This window comes from Heloderma suspectum, chromosome 9 (assembly GCF_057233095.1).
Source record: "Heloderma suspectum isolate Gila_16-S chromosome 9, 16-S_ref, whole genome shotgun sequence".
In the NCBI taxonomy this organism is placed as follows: Eukaryota; Metazoa; Chordata; class Lepidosauria; order Squamata; family Helodermatidae; genus Heloderma; species Heloderma suspectum.
The window spans coordinates 46,772,854-46,795,824 of record NC_139466.1 but is presented as its reverse complement, the minus strand read 5'-3'; the positions used below and the strand labels follow the sequence as shown (position 1 = coordinate 46,795,824).

The 22,971-nt window shown below is 46.0% G+C and overlaps 1 protein-coding gene across 2 annotated transcripts in view; it reads left to right on the top strand.

Moving 5' to 3' along the window:
- EFNB1 (ephrin B1) overlaps nucleotides 1-22,971 on the top strand; it is a 155,671-nt gene that overhangs the window by 50,564 nt on the left and 82,136 nt on the right. For both annotated transcript variants that reach the window (XM_084814278.1, XM_084814279.1), the window contains one exon: nucleotides 19,811-20,088. In XM_084814278.1, coding sequence (XP_084670404.1) covers nucleotides 19,811-20,088 — 278 coding nt within the window. The remainder of the gene's footprint in view (nucleotides 1-19,810; nucleotides 20,089-22,971) is intronic.

Here is a 22,971-nt window from a genome sequence, read left to right as displayed (position 1 = left end):
GGCATCCCCATGCCAGTAATACCCAGGGCATGCGGAAATGGATAAGACACTGGGGATGCGTACCGCACAATGAGCTTTGCACTCCTCCGGATCATACACCCAGACCTCTGTGGGAGTCTCCTCTGTCCTGTCCAGCCCAGCTTTTCATTTGGCTGCAGGACACTGTCAGGCACGGAGGCTCAAACTGACTGTAATCGTTGCTGGGAAAGGAAGAATGTCTGCTTGAGACCCGTTGGACATATTTCCAGGAGCGCTTGCTGCAATGCTGACAGACAGAAGCCCCAGCATATATCTCTGCCTACACCATGGTGCTACTTGAAAGGTTTGCAGTACTTTCATATGATGGAGCCAATGGATGGTGAGACACAGCGGCATCTGTTTTCAAGAAGGACCCGATCCTTGGAGGGTATTCCATCAACACAGGCCGTGCTCAAGCAGCACACAATGTACTCAGATCTATCAGGCAAGGGAAGGCGTGTGTGGAGAAAGGTATTTCAAAGAGATCCAAAGTTACGAAGACAGGGGTCGAGAGAGGATAGGTGCATCTCAGTGGCAACCAAAGTGGCAAATGGCAGCTCTTGGCCAAGCTCCGGAAAAGTGGCATGAACTGAAACACTGTAATTGTCAGACGCAAACACCTATCCAAGTACTACAATGCAGCCTTTAACTGCTCTGCTCTTGGCCACCATGAAGGAAACTGTTTTCAGAAATAATATAATATGAATAACAGTAGTAAAAATCTGAAAGTTTTTATTTAGGGGTTATTAATGTTTGGTGTTACTATTAGGTCAGTGATTGGTCTAAATGATTTTTCAGAGAATCTTGCATTGTTCAACAATGTCTAGTAAACTGCTTGCATGTATATTTAAAGATACCTTATAGGATTCCATATTACACTGCTAACATGCACATTATTTGTTGTATGTTTCTTTTGTATCTATTTTATAGTTATCTAATTCTGTTGGGGCCTTATAATCACCACTGGGAACATTCTCTGAAGAGAATATCCATTTATAAGCAAGCAATATTAAAAAAAACCCCACTCTCATTTATTTCAAAAACCGGAGTAGATGCGAGGATTGATTCATATCAGCTAATGTTTAGGCACTGGCTTGGGTCACACATAACACTAAGCTGTGGTGTGGTCTCTTGGAATCTGGCTTGTCATTGTGTCTTGAACCGTCCCTGCAAATGAACTGTAGTTTGTTAACCAGGTATAAACCACAAACAGAACACACGTTTTGTCGTTGGCTTATGAAGTGCAGCATCTATAAATCGTGGCTTGTTGTGGTGGCTGGACCCAGACCAGTGACTTATCCCTGTCTCATTTGTGCTGCTTTTTGGTCTGAAACACAGACACCCAACAAGAGCAGTCTGGAAATGAAGCCACTCTGAAGGCTGGCAAAACGGGTGCGAGAGAAACAACCCAGAAATAGGGAGAAGATTGTGTGGTTTGCAAGACAATTCATGTCTTGCAAACAGTGATTACATAAACCATGGTGTAGCATAATGTGCAAACACAGCTACTATCACTGCATGTCCATGGCCCCCAAAGTGCACAGTTTGGTCAAAAATCCTGGGTTGACCGCTCCACTATAACTACAGGTTGCTCCAGATGCTGCAGGAAGTCTACAAGAACATTATTATCTACTTAAGAGATTCCAGGAGCTGAAGTGAAATTCTGAGAATGCGTTTCCTGTGCGGTTTTCAACTCCTCATTTTCTGGTCGATTTTTTGGAACTTGTTCTGGTGCGAGACCTAGTAACAGATCACTTATGCTTGGTATTGGAAAGTGGGTGGAGACCCTACTGTCTGAACTTCCTCATTGAGTCCTCTTGAGTTCCAGCAGTGTGTGTGTGTTTATTTAATACATTTCAATACTGCCCAATATCTGAAGCTGTATGGGCAGTTCACAATAATTGTATGACAGGCAGACAGATGTTGCCCAACTTTGTCTTCATGGTCACCAAGGGTCTTGTATACTGTCATGTGCACCTGTTCACCTTCTCTTCTTTTTCTGTCTAAGAAAAAGGAAGCTGATCAAATCTATTAGGTTGCATGTCTCCAGGTAGAATCACTTTTGTTTAAATTTCAGGGGTTAGTAATTCCCAGCCCTTTCTGTCAGACTCTGGGTAACATCTGCCTCAGTAAGTGATTTAAGGCTTTTGTAAGTTATGAGTAGGACAATGGGTTCAGACTTCAGCAATTCAGGGTTGAGGCAGAAAGTTGCTTACCTATCAGATGAGATGCTCCCTTGTTGGCATGTGGGATTATCTGACCTGTGTAACTCTCCCCCCATAGCTACAGAAAACGCTGAAAATCTCTATAGTCACCCTGTCTGTCTGGTTTTGTTCACAGTCATGTATACTGCAGGTACTGTATTTTTAAGACTGCAAAAACCATGCCACATGGTAATTGTGAGAATGCTGCATGTGCAAGAGTACATGAATGGTTTACATACCAGTTGTGTGTACAATGAATTTGATTGCAGCAGTGTGGATTTTGGTAACTCTACCTCCAGTTCCAGAGTATTCCAAGCTTACTCCACATTTCTATTTAGTTAGATTGCATTATATATTGAGGGGGTGGGGATGGTGCACACGTATGTTTTCCCCAGAGAACAAGTGTTCTCTAGTGGAAGGAAGCTCAGCAAATGCAAGGTTCCCTGGTAGCCATGAACTTCCCTGGTAGCCATCGGCAACTTCCATGCTCAGCCTCTGTCCTCCGTCCTTAAAATGGGAAGCATGCTTTGGACCACAGTGGATTGTTGTGTGAGATTGCTTCCCACCCTAAGCTTTAGGGGGAATGGGTAGGTCTTTAAAAACCTGAATTTGGGTCACAGTATATTGCGATCAGTAAGACAGACCCTACAGGTTTCACATGCTTTTAAAGGATTGCTGTTCACCCACTCAGAGGCTTTTCTTTTCTCCAGGCAAATTTAACTAATGGAACCAGGATTGTTCGCAGCACACTCTTAGTGTATATACTTAGGAGTCACCGGATTATCAAGCCAGATGTGGCACTTATGCCGCGAGATCAAGTTTCACTGAAGCCTTTTGGGAATCCTTAAACCCCTGCGTGGAGTGAGCAAGGATTAAGGCTAAATTGCTCAGCCCTCTTGAGAAGTTCTGAGCCCTAACAGGAAGCTGATGTTAATACGCTACTAGCTATCAGTCCCCTTTAGGGTCTACAGTGAACCTGCAAGTGTTCCTGTTTCCCCAAAGCACATTTGGGGAAGAAAGACCATCCCCTTTATTGAATTAAGCCCATGCATGTAGCAGCACATGCGTACCAGAGGCTCCGCAGGCAAACTTTCATATATTGCTTTGTATCCCCTGAAATACAATAGTTGTCAGTAGGGGCAATTCACATGCTCTGCTGAGAGGTGCTGAATGTAATAATTCATCGGGCAATGAGATATTGGGTATGTGCACAAGTGCATTGGTCCTCAGCCTGGAGACAGGAGGAGAGAGAATTGGGAGATGCTGAGTGCTAGGGAGGGAGGCAGCTTTGGGACTGTACTGCTGGAGAGAGATGAGAGGGGCTGCTTGAAGGAGCTTGCAAGTCTCTCTGCTGGCTTTGAGCATCTCTGAAGCCTCTTGCACATTTGTTGCATCTGGTGTTGCTTGTACACAAAGGAGATGGCGAAAGGTGGGGTACTGAGACATCACACACTTGCTTTCAGAGCCTGCTCGGGCCCAGTCAAAGGGGCTGTCGCTTGCCTGAGTTGTCCTTGGTGTAGAGCCCCCCCCCCCGCCCTTTTTGGGAAAAGGAGCTGCTCTTTAATTTTTCTTTTCTCTGCAAGGGCATCTCTGCTGCTCCCCGAGGCCCACTGCCAACAGAGCCCTCCTTGTTTACCCAACTCTGAGGAATCGGTTTACAAGCCTCACAAGTACCCTTTTCACCTTTCCCATCAGAAAACACCTCTTGAAACAATGAGGAAATTGGATGCTGCCACCTGATAGCTCCCAAGGAACCTGCAGAGCAAAGAATTCTCTGAGCAAACAGGCTTCTGTATGTGGCCCACAAGAAGAGCTCTGGAGAAACTCTCCTTTGTATTCAGGCCATTGAGGACTTGCAGGCTGGCTGGCCTGCTGAGGCTTTCTTCGCTGGTCCCAGCACAAAGGGTGTGTTAGAGTTTTGGAGGAAGGGGGAGCTGCTGGTTTTTACCAGCAACACTAACAAACAAAAAATATTACCTTTTCGAGGGTTTGAAAATAATAAGACAACATGCATAATGCAAGACATATCTCATCCCAGTGTACTCTATAAAAGCTTATGCCTCTTAATGCTGTAGTGGAGAATTCTTTTGGAAACCTATTTTCACTCTTTTTCCCATTGTTCTTTGACGAGACTATCTGCTGCCATTGTAGAAATTCAAATATTCTAGACAAAACCCTGCAGATGGAGAAAAATGGGAGAGCTGTTTGGAATAGCTGTTTGAAGTACTGATTCCCAGAGAGGTAGCAGCCATGTTAAGTCTGCTGCAGCAAAAACAACAAGGTTTTGTTCCACCTTCAAGATTAACAAATATATTGTGGCATAAGCATTTGGGCACCCAGACCGCTTCATCGGATGCATGAAGTGTTATCCTCAATTGGCAGATCTATATATACACACCATTGAGGGGTGGGGGATAAATTGTGAACAACGAGGTCAGATGGAACTGAAATCCAGAAAGTCCAAACAGTGATCATTACCTCACAAAACTGACATCTTTGCCTTGGTGAGCTGATTAGCACATATAGTGTGACCAAAAACCCTTTGTCCCCGTTCAGCCCACAGAAGATGAAGTTAAATCTATTTATTAGATTTATATGTTACTCACCTGGCCTTGGGGCAGTTTACAATCATAAATGTATTGATGGATTCTAGTTCAGCACTTTGACATTTGAAATCTGTCTCTGAAGTGCCTTTGTTCAAGAATGGCCACCTTAAGGACATTGTCGGAGGGTGAGTTCAGACAGTCAGTGGGGCAAACAGTGTAGTGCCTGTGGTTTCCCGCACATGTGCTGGTCACACGATCAGGATTGTCCTAATTACCTGTGCCTTGGTACTGGTTGCCATATCATCTAAACCTGGTGCACGGTGCGGGCATAGTTCATTTTCACCCACCCTACAACCCATTCTGCAAAGTGTGGGTTGTAGGGTGGGTGGAAACGAGCTACACCTGCATCGGGTTTGGATGACAGGGCAACCCACAGCACGGGTAATTAGGGTAATCCTGGTTGCTCAGCCAGGGGCAGGGGAAACAACTGATGCTGCATGGTTTCCCCTGCTGATTGTCCAAACCCAGTCAGTGTGTCCCAGGAGGTTGAAATGTTCACCTACTGTTTTTTTAATACTGCCATTGCTCATCTCCCAATGTGATACGTGCCATCAGCTGCCAGCCATGCCTTCCTGTATTCTGCATAGGACAAACAGGCCAGTCTCTCCAAAATAATAAATGCTCATAAATCTGACATCAGAAGTAGCAGTATTCAAAAATCAAGAGATCCAGCTTCTCTGCACATAGAGGATGGGCACGACAGGGAGAAGAGGTCTAGCTTAGTCTTCTATTTAACATGCCAGTTTCTGTGGAATCCTGTTCAGTCATATTAGCCCAGACACAAGCTTACTCACTCATCAGCTGTTTGAGAACTGAGTCTTAACCCACTGATCAGCTGTGTGGGTTTTGTGACAAGTCACCAGGCTGCTGAAAGGTGTTGGAGGGGAGGGGAGGTTGCGTATGTGATTGAAGTGAAGACGGGGCATGGGACAACTGTAACCAACTTCCTTTTTCTTTTCTTTCAATTTTGTTATTGTGAATTTTAAAAACAACAACAAGGAACATTAAAATGCCAAAGACCAGAGGCCCTAGGAGTATTAGAAATTGGAGTTCCAAATATACTGGGGCATGGTCTGACACCATCAAGCTTGCAATCTTTGATTTGACTTGCTAAAGATGTAGAAATCAAAAAATAGTCTATAGTGAACTGGTGAAATAAAAGTATACTGTCGGCAGGATGGAAAATTCTCCAAACGTAAGTTAAACCATATTTCATCATATAAGCCTGGAGTGCCAATCTCACAGCTGATTGGGTCTTAGGGGAAGGTGTACTCCTATCTAATAAAGGATCAAAGACCTTGTTAAAATCCCCACCCACAGTCACATAATCATAGGTAATATCAACCAGTTTAGCAAAACAATCCTGAAACATAGCCGGAGAATCAATATTTGGCCCATATACATTGATCATAGCAATTAATTTACCTATATACTTCCCTTTGTTGTTCAGTCGTTCAGTCGTGTCCGACTCTTCCTGACCCCATGGACCATAGCACGCCAGGCCTTCCTGTCCTGCGCTCTCTCCCGGAGCGTGCTCAAGTTCATATTCATTGCATCGGTGATGCTATCTAGCCATCTCATCCTCTGCCGTCCCCTTCTCCTTTTGCCTTCAGTCTTTCCCAGCATCAGGGTCTTTTCCAGGGAGTTTTCTCTTCGCATTAGGTGGCCAAAATATTGGAGCTTCACCTTCATTATCTGTCCTTCCAATGAGCACTCAGGGTTGATTTCCTTTAGGATGGACTGATTTGACCTCCTTGCAGTCCAGGGGACTCGTAGGAGTCTTCTCCAGCACCACAGTTCGAAAGCATCAATTCTTCGGCACTCAGCCTTCCTTATAGTCCAGCTCTCACATCCATACGTTCCATGGGGTTTTCTTGGCAAGAATACTGGAGTGGGTTGCCATTTCCTTCTCCAGTGGACCACATTTTGTCAGAACTCTCTGCCATGACCTGTCCGTCTTGGGTGGCCCTGCACGGCATAGCTTATGGCTTCACTGAGTTACGCAAGCCCCTTCGCCACAACAAGGCAGTGATCCATGAAGGGGATATACTTCCCTACCAGAATCAAAAAAAGTCCATCAATATCAAGAATCACCTGTTGAACCGAAATAGAAAGTTGCTTATGAATTAAAATCACAACCCCTTTACACCGTGTTGCGGTATGTGTGACATAAACCTCACCAACCCAGTCCTTTCGCAACATCTGTTGATCTGCAGCCATCAAATGGGTTTCTTGTAGGAAAGCCATGTCACCATTAAGCTCTTTTAACTTAGTTAAAACAGAACTCTTTTCTGTTTGTTTACATTTCACAGCCCCCTAACGTTCCATGACGTCACGGTAAACATTGAAAGAAGCAAATTATTTGCCCCTCTTCCCAAACACATTTTTCCAAATTTACAGTTACTAAATTTATGTTCCATAAGTGGTATAACAAGTACATCCTTAGTTTACATTTAGGACTAACCATTTCAGACATCAGAATAGTTCTTATTGCATAGAAACTGAGAAAAAAATGAAAATTATTCAAAAATATGAATAGTTGAAAATTAAAAAAACCAAAAATACAACTCAATCCAATTTGTGTCCCCATACCAAAAAAGTGCCCCCCCAACAGACAAAAACTCCCAAACTCTTAACAAAAACAAAAAATAAAAACTTTTGCCTTTCGTTTGAACTGACGTGCAACCACAGTACTCAGCTAGGCTCCTCCCGTATATTGAATACATACACAGAGCGAAATTACAAACATGCAAATTTAACCAACAAGAACTAATAATAAAAAAAGAATTAAAAAAACCCAAATGGGCATTTTAACTAATGTTTTATCTGGATATATATTCATATATATCTATATCTATATACATACACACATACAAACTTGTGTGTGTATGTATGTATATATATATATATCTCACATACATACATATATATGTATGTACCTACATAACCTTATTAAACTCAATGTAGTAACATATAACCTGTATTTACTCAAAATGTGTAAATTAACACACTCAAAAACAGAAATGATACATACATGGTTATACATATGCAAAAAGAGAAAAAAAAGGAGGGGGGAAAGAATAGAGAAAAAAAGGGGGGAAACAGTTGTATGCAATGCATTTGATCTGGCATGTCACCCAGACTTCTTATCAGATACAGAACCCAAGCTAAACTTAATACTGAGAGCAACCGAGGGAGGGAGGGGGAGATAGAAAATGGCTGAATTTCAAATTCAAGAAGCTAAATCCTTCATTTTAATTTTCATGCCAGTGAGAAATGATTCTGTAGCTTCCAAACTCATCTGGCCTTCAGAAAATACAAAATGTGGGAGGATATTTGATGTAGTATTGCAAATTAATTTGCTTTGCCAAATTTCTCATCTTGGTAAATTGTCTTCTATCAGCAATTTCTTTAGTATGATCAGGAAAGGGCATAACCTTGTCCTTGGCTGGCCCCTACCGAAGCTCTCCTCTCACTATACGCAGCAGATATTCTTTAGTGGAGGCCCATAGAAACTGAACATAACTGGCCCTGCTCTAGAGCCTCGTGTTGAACCAGGAACACGATCAGCACACCCATGATCAAGTTGAAAAACAGAAGGCAAAGCAAATAACTCATGCAGAAATGTATCCATAAACTCAGCAAGACGGAGATCTGTACCCACCTCTCTGAGGCCAAGAATACTCAGATTAGCTCTCTGAGAAAAGGCTTCCAGTAGAGAAATTCGAGCAGACAATACACTATGAGAGGCAATGGATGGTGAGACACAGTGGCATCTGTTTTCAAGAAGGTCCAGATCCATCAACACAGACTGTATTGTGTCCATCAACACAATGTACTCAAATCTATCAGGCAAGGGAAGGCGTATGTGGAGAAAGGTATTTCAAAGAGAGCCAAAGTTACGAAGACAGGGGTCGCGAGAGGATAGGTGCATCTCAGTGGCAACTTCCTTAAAAATTGTGCTTCCTTGTGCTTTCTGTAATGTCTAAAGCTGCCTTAAGGTGCATCTTCTTAGCCTCGGTTCACAGTCTTTAGAATGGGGGTAATAGTGCTCCATTTCAAAGGGTGCTTCTAAGAACAAATGAGGGGACCCTGAGACAGAGTAAGAACAATAAATGGCAGCATGAATTTGCCTGGGGTTATTCAGGTTGCAATTCTCAGTACACTTTTTTGGGAGGGATGATCTGCATTGAACAAAGTGAGACTTACTTCTGAGTAATCATTCATTGGATTACATCTCAGTCTCTCTGACTTCTTTCCTACCTCTACGAAGAGAATTACGTTTCTGTTGTAGGTTATATAGGGAATGTGAAGCTATATGTGTTCACTTCTCTCTCTTTGCTTTTCTGATACTTTGTAGATCCAGCTTTTACCAGTTCTCTTGTTAGAGGCCAGTGGAAACTGGTATTTTTCTTTTGATGACCCTCCCCGGTGGTTTACATACCTGTTCCGGGAGTTCAGCAGGTGCACTGCATGAATAGCAGTGGTAGGGCTTGGAACATAAGATTTCTCCTGTGCAGGTTCCAGGCTGTTGCTGGAGGGGAAATCAGCCTGCTTGGCAAAAACAAATCTGAGCGGGCTTCCACATCTTGGGGAAGCAGCTCCACTTGGGAGTGCCCTTAGAATTTAGGGAAGGGAATTTACAGTCGACTCATTAAGTCCTAGTGGGGCTGTTTTGAGAAACTCTTCATACTTTGTCTGACTCTTTTTCTGATGTCGGTTTTAATACAATAAACTTGATTTGTTAAGTGTGCCGAACTCTTGTGCAACATAATGAAGGTTGTGTCTTGATAAAGCTGTCTGCTCTGCCCAATATTTGGTTTCCCCCTTTGTGCTTTGAGGGTTCCTACTGCAAACTTCCAGGAAGACATCTCTGGAATATCTCTCAGAAGCTCAGTTTCCCAGAGACACAGCAGATGGTGTGTAATTCAGGAAAAGAGATGCTCCTTCCCATTTGGGAAATTGTGGTTGCAATTTGCTTGGCTTCTACCCCACGTACAAGCACCCACACACACACGGGGTGTGTGCGTGTACGCTCCATGCATCCCATGGAGCCTACACACCATTCTTTGCTCAGGAATACAGAGTGCGACCATTTCTGATCTGGGATATGAGACTGGAGCTGTGGTGATGAAAGGGATGTCAGTGGAAACGCGTATGGGAATCTGGGGGCCAGCAGAGAAAGTTCACAGATCGCGTGGATGCCGGTATTGGTGGGCTTCGTTGGGGCCTGGCTGTGCAAGGTGTTGCCCTGGTTTGACAAACAGGCATGCTGGGCCAGCTTCTCCCCATTCCAGAGAAGCATTAAGGGATGGTGGGGTGTGATTGTAAATACTGATTAGGAATAACCAAACACCAGGTGTGTGTGTGTGTGTGGGGGGTGTCTGTGCATCCAGTGTCAATTGCAGTTGAACACTCTGGGTTTATCCTTTGTTTATTCATCTATAACTTTAGGGGGGAAACCAGGAGATTTCCAAGGGAAAATTGGACAACTCCTAGAATGAAATGGAATTAAAAGATGAAATTACGTGTTGGCAGCTAGCATAAAACCTTAAGGGGTAACTACCTCTCTGTCCTGTTGTGGTGGCGGCGGCGGCAGCTGCTTTTCTCCCTCGATAAGCATGCTGAAGCGAGGCAATACTAAAGTAAAGGGCACTTGGTGAGAAAAGGATGTACATGGAGGAGAAAGAAATACCAGTGAAATTGCCCCCACACTGCCAAGATGGCATCTTCCATTTGAGCCAGGGCTGGCGCCAGGAGTCAGCATTGTTGGGTACTCCCGGAGACTCACTGCTGACCCCTGGAGCCCTCGGTTTGCCTGCCTCTCCAAGCATGTAGCATCCCCCAACCCCTTGCATTCTCCCTCTGGGCAGTTGCGCAGACTAGGGTTAGAGTGGGATGACAAGTGCACAGGCAGCGGCGGTGGCGGCGAGGAGGTGGACCCGGTCCAGGAGGGGGCCTCACTTAGGGCATCCTGCCCATGGGTGGCTGCCTGCAAGGAATCTGTTTGGTGGAGAGAAGACTCTTTAGATTCACCTCGAGTCTCCTCTCTAGGAAAATAAGAATGTTAACATGGCCTTGGAGCAGGTGGATGTATAATCACTTCTCCAACCCACATGGAAAAAGAATTACTGTGGCTAGTGCCCCAAGTGATTCTTTATTTTCTGAGCCAAACCTGCATGTCTGCCACAATTGTTATCTTTGTTGCAACAGGCTTAAGTTTCTTCTCATGCCAGACAAGAGAGCCTGCCAGAGGTTTGGACAGGGCTTCAGCATGGAGGAACTGTGGTTACTTTCAGGAAAGCAGCAGCTTGGGCTGAAGGGGTGGTGGGTGGGAACACCTGCCACTGCTTGCTTTTCCTGGACGCATTCTGCATGTTGAGCCTGGCTTCATAAGAGCACCTGTTTCCCGTTTGAGCAGGTTGGCAGCTTGGTTGAGAAACACTGGACTGCAGTGCGGGAAACCATTTCAAGGAAGCTGGCTTTGCCTCTAGTCCTCCAACTGTGAACTTCCTAACCATTTATATAGTACTTCAGGGTGTTCAGAAGACATAAGATCATATGAAACCCGCTGCTGGATAAGACTAAGGGTCCGTCTAGTCCAGCATTCTGTTCACACAGTGGCCAGCCAGCTGTCGACCAGGACCCACAAGCAGTGCATGAGCGCAACAGCACCTCCTGCCCATGTTCCCCAGCAACTGGTGTACATTGGCTCACTGCCTCTGGTACTGGAGGTAGTACATAGCCATCAAGACTAGTAGCCATTGATAGCCTTCTCCTCCAGGAGTTATGTAACCCCCTTTTAAAACCATCCAAATTGGTGGCCATCATTACATCCTGTAGTAGCAAATTCCATAGTTTAACTATGTGCTGTGTGAATAAGTACTTCTTTTTATCTGTCCTGAATCTCCCACCAGTCAGCCTAAATAGAATCCCAGGTTCTAGTATCTTTAGAAAGGGAGAAAAATGTTTCCCTATCCACATTCTCCACACCATGCATAATTTTGTATACCTCTATTAAGTCTCCCCTTACCCTCCTTTTTTCCAAGCTCAGCAATCCCAGCTGTTGTAACCTTCTCTTATAGGGGAGATGCTTCACCCCCCTGATCATTTTAGTTACCCTTTTCTGCACTTTTTCCAGCTCTACAATGTCTTTTTTTAGGTGTGGGTACCAAAATTGTACATGTTATTCCAAGTGTGGTCACACCATAGATTTGTATAGGGTCAGTATGATATTGGCAATTTTATTCTCAATTCCATTTCTAATTATGCCCAACATGGAGTTTGCCTTTTTTACAGCAGCCGCACCCTGGGTTGACATCTTCACTGAGCTGTCCACCACAACCCCATGATCTCTTTCCTGGTCAGTCACTGCTAGCGCAGATCCCATCAGGCTCTACTTGAACTTGGGATTTTTTGCCCCAGTGTGCATCACTTTACACTTGCTTACACTGTATTTTCCATTTAGATGCCCGTTCTCCCAGTTTGGAGAGATCCTTTTGGAGGTCTTCACAATCCCTTTTTGTTTTAACCACCCTAAATAATGTGGTGCTGTTGGCAAACTTGGCCACTTCACTGCTCACTCCTAATTCCAGATCATTTATGAACAGGTTGAAAAGTATTGGTCCTAACGCAGATCCCTGTGGGACCCCGCTATTTACTTCCCGACATTGGGAGAATGTACCATTTATTCCTATCCTCTGCTTTCTGTTATTTAACTAGTTCCTGATCCACAAGAGGTCCTGTCCTCTTATTCCATGACTGCTAAGTTTGCTCAGCAGTCTTTGGTTAGGGACTTTGTTTACTTGGACTTCCAAAAGGCTTTTGACAATGTCTACTGGACCACCCCTGTCTACATGTTTATTGACACTCTCAGAGAACTCTAAAAGGTTAGTGAGGCAGGACTTACCTTTGCGGAAGCCACATTGATTCTTTTTCAGCAGGGCTTGTCCTTCTGGGGTTGGACTTGATGGTCTTGTAAGCCCCTTCCAACCCTACTATTCTATGATTCTATATGCTTACTTATTTTATCTTTAATAATGCCTTCCAGTGTACCCAGAACAGACGTTAAGCTAACCGGCCTGTAATTTCCCGGATCCCCCGTGGATCCGTTTTAGAAAATTGGTGTTACATGGGCCATCTTCCAGTCCTCTGGTATAGAGGCTGATCTTAGAGTCATGTTGGAGATTTCTGTTAGAAGATCAGCAATTTCATATTTGAGTTCTTTGAGAACTCTAGGATGCATACCATCTGGGCCCAGTGATTTATTTACTTTCAAATTGTCAGTAAGGTTGAGAACGTCATCTTTCATCATCACTATTTGCCTCAGTTTCTCAGACTCCCTTCCTGAAAAAATTAGTTCAGGAACTAGTTCAGGAACAGGTGTCTGGCCTATATCTTATGCAGTGAAGACTGATGAGAAGAATTCATTTGGCTTCTCTGCAATGTCTTTGTCCTCCTTTAGTGCTCATTTAACTCAGTTATCCAGTGTTCCAACTGCCTCCCTAGCTGGTTTCCTGCTTCTGATATATTTAAAGAATTCTTGATTTGTTGGCCTTGATGCTGTTAGTGATATGCTCTTCAAAATGCTTTTTTTTGCATCTCTTATTGTCTTCTTGCATCACCTTTGTGCAAGCTTGTGCTGCCTTTTGTTTTCCTCACTTGGGCAAGGCTTCCATTTTCTGAAGGAAGCGCTCTTTTCTCTGATAGCTCCCTTATCCCTGCTCGTTAGCCATGCCGGCGATCTCTTGGACTTGGTGCTCCCTTTCCTAACCTGTGGTATACATTTTAGCTGAACTGTTATTGCAGTTTTGACTAATCTCCAAGCATTTTGAAGGGATTTTATCCTCTTGACTTCCCCCATTTAACTTCCTTTTCACCAGTTCCCTCATTTTAGAAAAGTTTCTTCTTTTGAAGTCAGATGTGACTGTGTTGGATTTCCTGGACAATTTTCCACTTAAATCTGGTAGTAGTGTGATCAGTTTTTCCAATTGGTTGAACAACATTTAGGTCCTGGGCGACACCACTTAGGATTAAATCCAAAGTTGCCTCCCCTCTGGTCGGTTCCATGACCACCTGTTCTAGGGCACAATTGTTTAGGGCATCAAGAAATTTACCCTCTTTGTCCTGACTGGAACATGCATTTATCCAATCAGTGTGGGGGTCATTGAAGTCGCCCATTATTACTTCCTTGTTTGGAGGCCTCCCTGATTTCGTTTTCCATCTCAAGGTCACTCTGAGCATTCTGATTTAGGGGACGATAGCATGTTCCTAACGCTAAATTAGTTTTGGAGCCTGGTACTGTCACCCCGGTACTTCTGTGGAAGAGCCTACCCCTTTTAGGTGTTCTAGTCCGCTCGACGCTGTGTCCTGTTTGATGTACAGGGCAACACCTCCCCCAGGACGCCCTTTCCTGTCCTTCCTATAGGGTTTATATCCAGACATGACTGTATCCCACTGGTTCTCTCCACTCCACCAGGTTTCTGTAATGCCCACTATATCTAGGTTTTCCTTTAAAATCAAGCACTCCAATTCTCCCATTTTGGCTCAGAGGCTTCTAGCATTTGCATAGAAACACCTATACATGGTATCCCTCCCCAGATGCCTCTGGCGTGTGCATTTTTTGGTTTGGGACATTGACCCCTTTGATTGGCTGCTATTTTCTACCATGTACTCCTGGCCTATTTCCTTCCCTTCTATATTTGGGCTATCCAAACATTGTCATCTTCATCCCTTTGGGATGATTTAACCCGGACTGGATCCCAGCTCCTGTTGGCTTTCCCCCAGGGTTCAGTTTAAAAGCTGCTCTGCCACCCTTTTTATGTTTAGCGCCAACAGTCTGGTTCCATTTTGGTTCAAATGGCGTCTATCCCTCTTGTATGGGCCCAGCTTGTCCCAAAACATTCCCCAGTGCCTAACAAATCTGAGCCCCTCCTCCTCGCACCACTGTCTCACCCACACTTTGAGACTCCTCAGCTTCGCCTGTCTAGCTGGCCCTGTGCGTGGAACAGGCAGCATTTCAGAGAAAGCCAGCTTGGCGGCCCTGGATTTCAACCTACCTAGCAACCTAAATTTGGCTTCCAGGACCTCACGACTACGTTTCCCCACATCACTGGTACCAACATGGACCATGACCACCGACTCCACCCCACCACTATCTGATAGGGTATCTGGACGGCACGTAATATCCGCAACCTTCGCACCAGGCAGGCAATTCACCATGTGATCTACATGCCCATGACAAACCCAACTGTCTTTGTGTCTAATGATCAAATCTCTCACTACCACAAGCCCCCCTCCCCCAGAGTGACATCTTCAGTGCGAGAGGATATTGTTCATTTTCCAAGGAATGAGTCCCTTCTAAGGGACCATTTCCCTCTTCCTCAGAATGACACTCTCCTTCCCCGAGACCCTCATTCTCCATGACAGCAGGGGAGCATCACCCTGGGAGTGGGACACAGTTAACAGGTCCCTGAAGGTCTCATCCGCCACCCTCTCTGCCTGTCTTAGCTTCTCCAGGTCAGCAACCTTGGCTTAAAGGTAATGAACTTGTTCCCTGAGAGCCAAGAACACATTACACCGAGCACCACCCACGGCTTCCATCCAGCAGGCAGATGGGCGTACATGCGGCACTCGGTGCAGTAAGCTGGATAGCCCCCACCCCCCTGCTGGCTTTCTACCTTCATAACGTTTTTTATGGAAAACTTAGTTGTTTACAACGAAAGGTTCGGGAAATTATTTATAGTCATTCATTTGCAGTTACTTACTGTGAGTACGGTACAGGGAGGGAAGAGTTCCCCGCCCTCGCTTCCTTGCCCTGTTGCTAAACTCTTGCAGTTGTTTAACTTGCTTGTTTGCTGATGCTTTGTCCCTGGGGCTGAGATGCTTCGTGACTGGGGCTCCTTGCTCTTGGACAGCTGGCTCCCTTGCAACCGTGCCTCCATAGCAGGACATAGCAGACACCATGGTAATCCTTGTAAGGTAGTTTTGGTGTGTTGTGATGCCCACATAGAGGTCTGCCTAAGGCTATCATCATAAATGGACACGGTGAGGTTTGAACTAAATGAACTTCAGGGCTCAAGCTCATGGCCACCATGCCCCAGTGCCTTCACAGTGGTCCACAGAGTTCTTCCTCCCTGCTGTCAGAGCAGGATGACAGCACTGCCATTGGAACAAATAGGCAAGTTTCATCTGATGCCCGCAGACACACTCAAGTTGGGATCAAGCTTGGCAAGGCGGGTCTGTGCTGGAGTTGGCTCCAGGTTCCCCCACTGTCAGGAGCGCCTTAGCTGCCTCTTGCAGTCCCCTCCAATAGCCAACTCAGGACTGAGATGACGAGGATACTTTCCAAGGCTTTATTCTTTTATTCCTTTATGACTCTTTCAGATACTAATCACTAGCGACTAAGCAAGGAACAGCACTGGGAAAAGATAGCAGAGTAGCTAAGCTCCAGGTAAGGCAGTTGGTCCCCGTTTGAAGGGGAACCATGGGAAGACTGAACTTATGGGCTATGGAGAGATCCTCCCTCTTTCCCTTGGGTCCTCAGGACGCGACCATTGTTTGAATGCCAGATGAGCGAAACGCCTCCTTTCGGCGCCCTCCATCTGTCGTTGCTCCCTGTGTCTGCACCGAGCGTCCAGCAAGCCCCCCTCCAGTGCTCTCTCACTGCCAGGGTCACTATCTCTCCCAGGAATGCTGGCGGGAGGAATCTCTGCCAGCTGCTGTGCTTGTGAGAGATGAGTGAGCTCCTCTCCCACGGATTGCTGTTCCTCCTCAGAATCAGAACTGCTCTGGGGCTCTCTAGGCTCAGTTTCCACCCTGACACCCACTTGACCACAGGCCTCTTTCAGCAGAGACTCAGTTTGCATCATCTCCTCCTGATTGAAATCTCACCTCGGCTATGAACTCAGCAAGCCAGCCTCTCACTTGTAACATAATGCTGACCTACCTTACAAGATTGTTGTAAGGATTGCTGAGCTAATGTTTGTGAAGTAGTTTCAACACTCAAAGGGGGCTTTTCCCCGAGGCTTCATTGCCCGTGGCTATTTAACAGTCTGTGAATGGTGCAGAAATAAGGAGTGCCCTTCAGAACAACCCCTGTAGATTTAGAGGCAGCACAACTCTGTTCACTCCTGTTGTCCATGTGACGCAACATGTGCCCTGGAGCAGTCAGACATGCCTGAACTGCTGCTCCTTCTGGTGGAGGAGGACAGTGGCAGACTTGTCCTCAGGAGGGCTTCTGCCTGTCGGCCTCACTGAGCAGTGGAAATAGCTGCAGCCCCGGAGGGAGCGAAGAGCAGATCAGCTGGGCCTGTGCCATTGGACTTGTGCCCCCCCCCCCCCGTTTTTGTGCCCAGAGAATTGTGGTTGCTATATGCAGCCGGGATAATTTTGCATCAACATCTGTTCCCAAGTTATCTTTCATCAAGGACAGATTATGCTACTTAGCCTAAGTAGATATTCGGCTCCCCCTCCACCGCGCGCCCCAGTCCCTCTAATTCATGTTGCTCAGAAATGCCGCTGAGTAATTGCCCTGTAATAATGGAGTCTGAGTGTTAATCGTCTCCGCAGTACCTTCCTGCCCCCTTCCTTATGTCCTGCCTTCCAGTCATGTTGCCTACACACCCTGCACCTCCCGGTCTCCATGATGGTGGCATCCTGCCCAGTTAAATGCTGTGCATCATGAGCAGGAGCTCTGTTCTCTTTTTCCCAGTGGAATATATTTAAAATCTTACATCGGGGGGGGGGGGAATCTTCACTCGCTTCTTAAACATGGCTCCCCCCCTTCTTTTAATTTTCAGTCAGTGGTGCAATCCTAGCATTTTCAAGTACAATTAACCTTCCTTCACTTCGTGCTCCATAATGAGTTGACTGGTTAAGGCGTTGTGTGTGTTTTTCACCCACATTGCCTTCTTTTCACTGCTCTCAAATGGGAAAGCGGGGTCAAAGAAGTTAGTAGGTGAGTGGGAAGGGGCCCCAGCACTCCCTTTGCATGCAGAAGGCCCCAGTTAAGAACATGAGAGCCCTGCTGGATCAGAACAAGGGTCCATCTAGTCCAGCATTCTGTTCACACCAGCTGTTGACCGGGAACCCACAAGCAGGGCATGAGCACAGCAGCACCCTCCCGCCCATGTTCCCCAGCAACTGGTGTACATAGGCTCACTGCCTCTGGTTCTGGAGGTAGCGCATCGCCATCAGGACTAGTTCGTCACTGGGGCTCCGTGCACTCAGAGAGCTGGCTCCCTCGCAAGCGTGCCTCCTTACGCAGATAGGCCCAGCCGGTTTTGCAGCGAGTCTGACTGGAGGGCCTCGTTTGAAAAGCAAGGGAGGCTGTGTGAAAACTCCTGGTCAGCACTGGCTTTCAGTGGCTGGGAATGTAGGTCAGTTGGCCCTGCAGGGAATGGTAATTCCTATTTAGGGAGAAGGACTACAGTGAATGGGAGACCTATCGAAGGGATCGGAGAGGACAGCAGACAAAGGGTAGGTGATCTGGGAAGGCTGTAGCTTGCAAGGTCTGGATCCTTTTTCTGTGAGCTTTTTAAAACTTAAATGATTTGCTGAACCCTTAAACTTGCTTTATTTGGTGGACTGCTCTTTAAGGCCTAAAGCCTGAACCTGAATGGAGCCTAATCTGAAGCTATGCTGCGCTTTTTCCTGCTTCAAGCAGACTCTTATTCCCCCTTCCTAAGCTTGAGGTGAGCTTAAAATATGCAGCTGAGGTTCTTTTCAACCACTCAGTAGTCTTTGTTAATTCAAGGCCTGTAAGCTTTTGCTGGATTCCCCCCTGCTGTTCTACACTTGTAAGGGGTTAACCCTCTGGGATTTAGCTATGCCTCGTTTTGGCTTCAGCTGCCACACCCTATGATGAAATGATAAAAACAATCATTTTTAAATTTTTACCTGAGGTACTTTAATAGATAATTAAGTAAGTTCACTTACCTTTCCCTTGCACGGTTGCTTAACTTGCTTGTTTGCTGACACTTTGTCACTGGAGCTGAGGGACTTGGTTACTGGGGCTCCTCGTGCTCAGAGTTCCCCAGTTCCATCTCCAGCATCTCCACGTGAAAAGGTCTTGAGCGAGGCTTGGGAAGGACCCTCGCCTGAAATCCTGCTGAGCCAGTAGACAGAGTGAGGTTGGTGGAGCAGTGGCCTGGCTCTGTACACGCCAGCTTCGTACCGGAGCGCATGCTTGGCATGGAGAGTATTGCAGGTTCATGACCTCTCCAGGTAGCAGAGCCGGGAGAGGAGAACTGCTTATGTGTCGGAGAGAGGCTGCCAGTTCGAGTTGGCAGCACTTGAGCAGAGGTCCAATGATCTGACTCAACGGAAGCATTAGCAGGTGGTGCTGAGCAAGAGGTTTATGTCCTCGCCACCAGTAGTGGCAGCCCACCCCGGGCTGGACAGCTTCTGCGGCATCAGGGACCATGCTGGAAATAGGTGCCGTTCCCCAGAAGGGCAGCTAACCTGGATGCTTTGGTTGCACACAGGCAGCATGACTGACAGCACGTGATGGTTGTGGTGGTGGTGTGTGTGGCCTTCAGTTTGCTTTGAATTTGAATAGTCTTGTGATAGTCTTCCTAATCAGGGACTCTTCCTCCTTGATTCCCATCATTGAAGATGTTGTACGCTCAGAAAGTTTGGCAACCATCAGGGAAAAACCTCTCTGGATCCCAATAATCATGCATGTGGTCAGAAAATCTCTGGATGTTGTATTGCAGAACTTGGAGAGACACCTCTACCCCAAACTCCGGATAGTTGTTCAAGATGAACTGCTTGTTGGTAGTACTGCCTTGGTGGACCCGTTGATCTGACACCATGCATGGCATCCTTTTTTATGTTTCCCACCTGTGGACCACTTGACCATAGTTTGGTTGAATGTACTTCATGGAAGAAGCTTGTACTGATCTGAGATAGAAGATGATGGTTGTGGGGTTAATTAACATTATCCTAATTTCTTTTTTCTCCCCCTCCCCTCTCTCTCAGGTTCATGTCTGGGAAGGGGCTGGTCATCTATCCAGAAATTGGAGACAAACTGGACATAATCTGTCCGAAGGCAGAGCTGGCCAAACCGTACGAGTATTACAAGTTGTACCTGGTGAAACAGGACCAAGCCGAGTCCTGCAGCACAGTCATGGACCCAAATGTGCTGGTGACCTGCAACAGGCCTGAGCAGGAAATCCGTTTCACAATCAAGTTCCAGGAGTTCAGCCCCAACTACATGGGCTTAGAATTCAAAAGGCACCAGGATTACTTCATCACATGTGAGTGTCCCTCCTCTTCCTCGCCTTCCCTGCTTTTAGACCCCCCCCCATGCTCTTTGTCTGAAGCATGCACTCTCTTTTGTCACAGGTCACTCTCCTCTAAAGGAGGCTTCTGGTGCCCCTCCCAAGGGCACATTTTCACTTCTCCACTAGGAGGCACACAATACTGTTCCATTACAGCAGCATCCTTAGAACTGGCTATATTGTGGATGATGTTGCCGATCATTTTGCTTGGTCTTTGTGGATCACCACTTTTTCTTCTTTTACTCATAACTGCCTGAGAGTCTGCTTGAACAGCTTCTAAATTGAAAGCTTGTCTCCTTCTGTACTCTAGTGCAGCTCTACTGGATACACCATAGGAAGGGGAAACATTGCGAAGCAGTAGGTCAGCACTGCTAGACTTGTGCAATGCTTCATCTGATGCCTAGAAAATGAATCTAATTTATTTATTTATTCATTCATTTAATTTCTATACTGCCCAATAGCCGAAGCTCTCTGGGCGGTTCACAAAATTTTTTGTGAACCGCCCAGAGAGCTTTGGCTATTCGGCTAATCTAACATGTTCACTTTACTTCTTGTTGTTGTTATTAATTTATGCATCACCTCCCACTGCAAGAAGCGACGTACACACACAATACAGAAATTCATGATTAATATAATAGGAAAACAACCCCCCCAAATCAGTATAAACCATAATCAGCACAATAATACAAGTAAAGGTAAAAACATAATCTAAAAACTTTTGCAGTATGAAAAATGCTCCTCCACAAAGACACAAAGTCTCCCCCGCTCACAGCCTAGAATGAACATCACAAAAGCAGCCCGCAACAATTGGCTACAACTAATGTCCATATGCCTGGGGAAATGAGTGCACTGAAAAGAGGGCAGTGTGGGTGCCGGATGAGCTTCTTTGCGGAGAGTGTTCCATAAAGATGGGGCTATCACAGAAAAGGCCTGTTCCCAAACTAACACCCACCAACCTTCTCTTGGGGGGATCACACAGAGGAGGACCTATGAGGCTGACCTCAGGGGCCAGGTAGGATCGTACTGGCAGAGGCGGTCCTTGAGATATTCGGGTCCTGAGCCACTTTGAATTTGGTCCAGAAACAAATTGGCAACCAGCGCAGGTGAGCCAGGACTGAGCTTATATGTTCACATTGCCTAGTCCCAGTCAACAAGCTGGCTGCCGAAGTTTGCACTAACTGCACCTTCCAAAGTATCTTCAAAGGCAGCCCAATGTATAGTGCATTGCAGTAATCTAACTTAGAGGTTGCCAGAGCATAGACCTCTGATGCTACACTATTCCCATCCAGATAGTGTCACAGTTGGGCTACCAACTGAAGCTGGTAGAAGGCACTCCACACCATAGAGGCTACCTGAGCCTCCAGTGACAATGATGGACCCAGGAGTACCCCCAAGCTGTGAACCTGCTCCTTCAGAGGGAGTATGACCCCATCCAGGGCCATTTGGACTTCACCCATCTGCATAGAGGAACCACCCCTCAGTCTTGTTTGGATTGATCTTCAGTTTATCACTCTCATCCAGTCCATTAAGGAGGCCGGACACTGGTTCAGCACATCCACCACCACATCTGCCTGAGATGAAAAGGAGAAGTAAAGTTGCGTGTCATCAGCATACTGATGACAACATACCCCCAAACTCCAGAAGACCCCATACAGTGATTTCATGTTAGTGTTAACTAACATGGGGGATAGAATCGACCCCTGCAGGACCGCACACCCTCGGATCCATGGAGCCGCGCAATACTGGGGCCCCCCAATACCCTCTGGAAATGACTGTCCAGGTAGGAGTGGAACCACTACAAAGCAGTGCCCCCAATTCGGACAGCTGATCCAGAAGGCTACCGTAAGCGTATTAACACTGTCGAGAGATCAAGGAGTATCAGTCAACAGGGTCACACTCCTCCATCTCTCCCCTGACAAAGGCCATCATACAGGGCAACCAAGGCAGTCTCAGTGCCAAAACTGGGCCTGTCTGAAATGGATCGAGAAAATCAGTCTCACCCAAGGGTGCCTGGATCTGGTCAGTGACTATCCACTCAAGGACCTTGTCCAGGAAAGGGATCTGCACATCTGGCCTAAATTTGTTCAGATCTTCTCGATCCAGGGAGGGCTTCTTAAGGAGCGGTCTTACTGTTGCCCCTTTCAGGTGAAACACATCCAATAATGCTGCATCAGACAGCGCTCTGGACACCTCATGAGACTGATCTGCCAAGACAGTAGAGTCAGGGTCCCCACCAATGTGAGCGATTTCATCCTCAAATCGCTGAGCCAGTAGATCACAGCCCACTGCTGATGATTCAGCCGCCTCCTTCGGGCCAGTGTGTTAACGGGCCCAGACTGCCCGAGAAAGCCCTGCCACAGGCCTGGGAGGAGGCAGGGGAGGCAGCGAAGTAGCACATCGCCGCCTTCACCTCCGCCAAGTAGGCTCTGTGTTTTTAGTGGTGTTTTTAGTAATCAAAACTAAAAAACACACCTCGTGTTAATCTCCCCCAGTACTTGACAAGTATGTGACCTGAAATGTGATTTAATTGTTATATAGTCATTTTTATTGGAATACTTGTAAAAATTTAAAGACTATAGCATACATTTCCCATTACATTGTTTAAACTTAAGAGAAAAAAACAACAAAGTACTGAAAACTGTTGACACACTAATACCTTTTAGCATCCCAAAGAACCCATCAACTCTCTTCCACTGAGGTTGTTGGAGCACCTTTAGTTTTGTTGTCTCTGCCGATTAGGTCTATTTTACACTGAGACATATATTTATTTCTTTGACACGTATGTATTCTCTCACATACTTGCTAGGGAAAATCACCCGAAAAATACTAATTACAACTTTGGAACTTCCAAGCTCACCT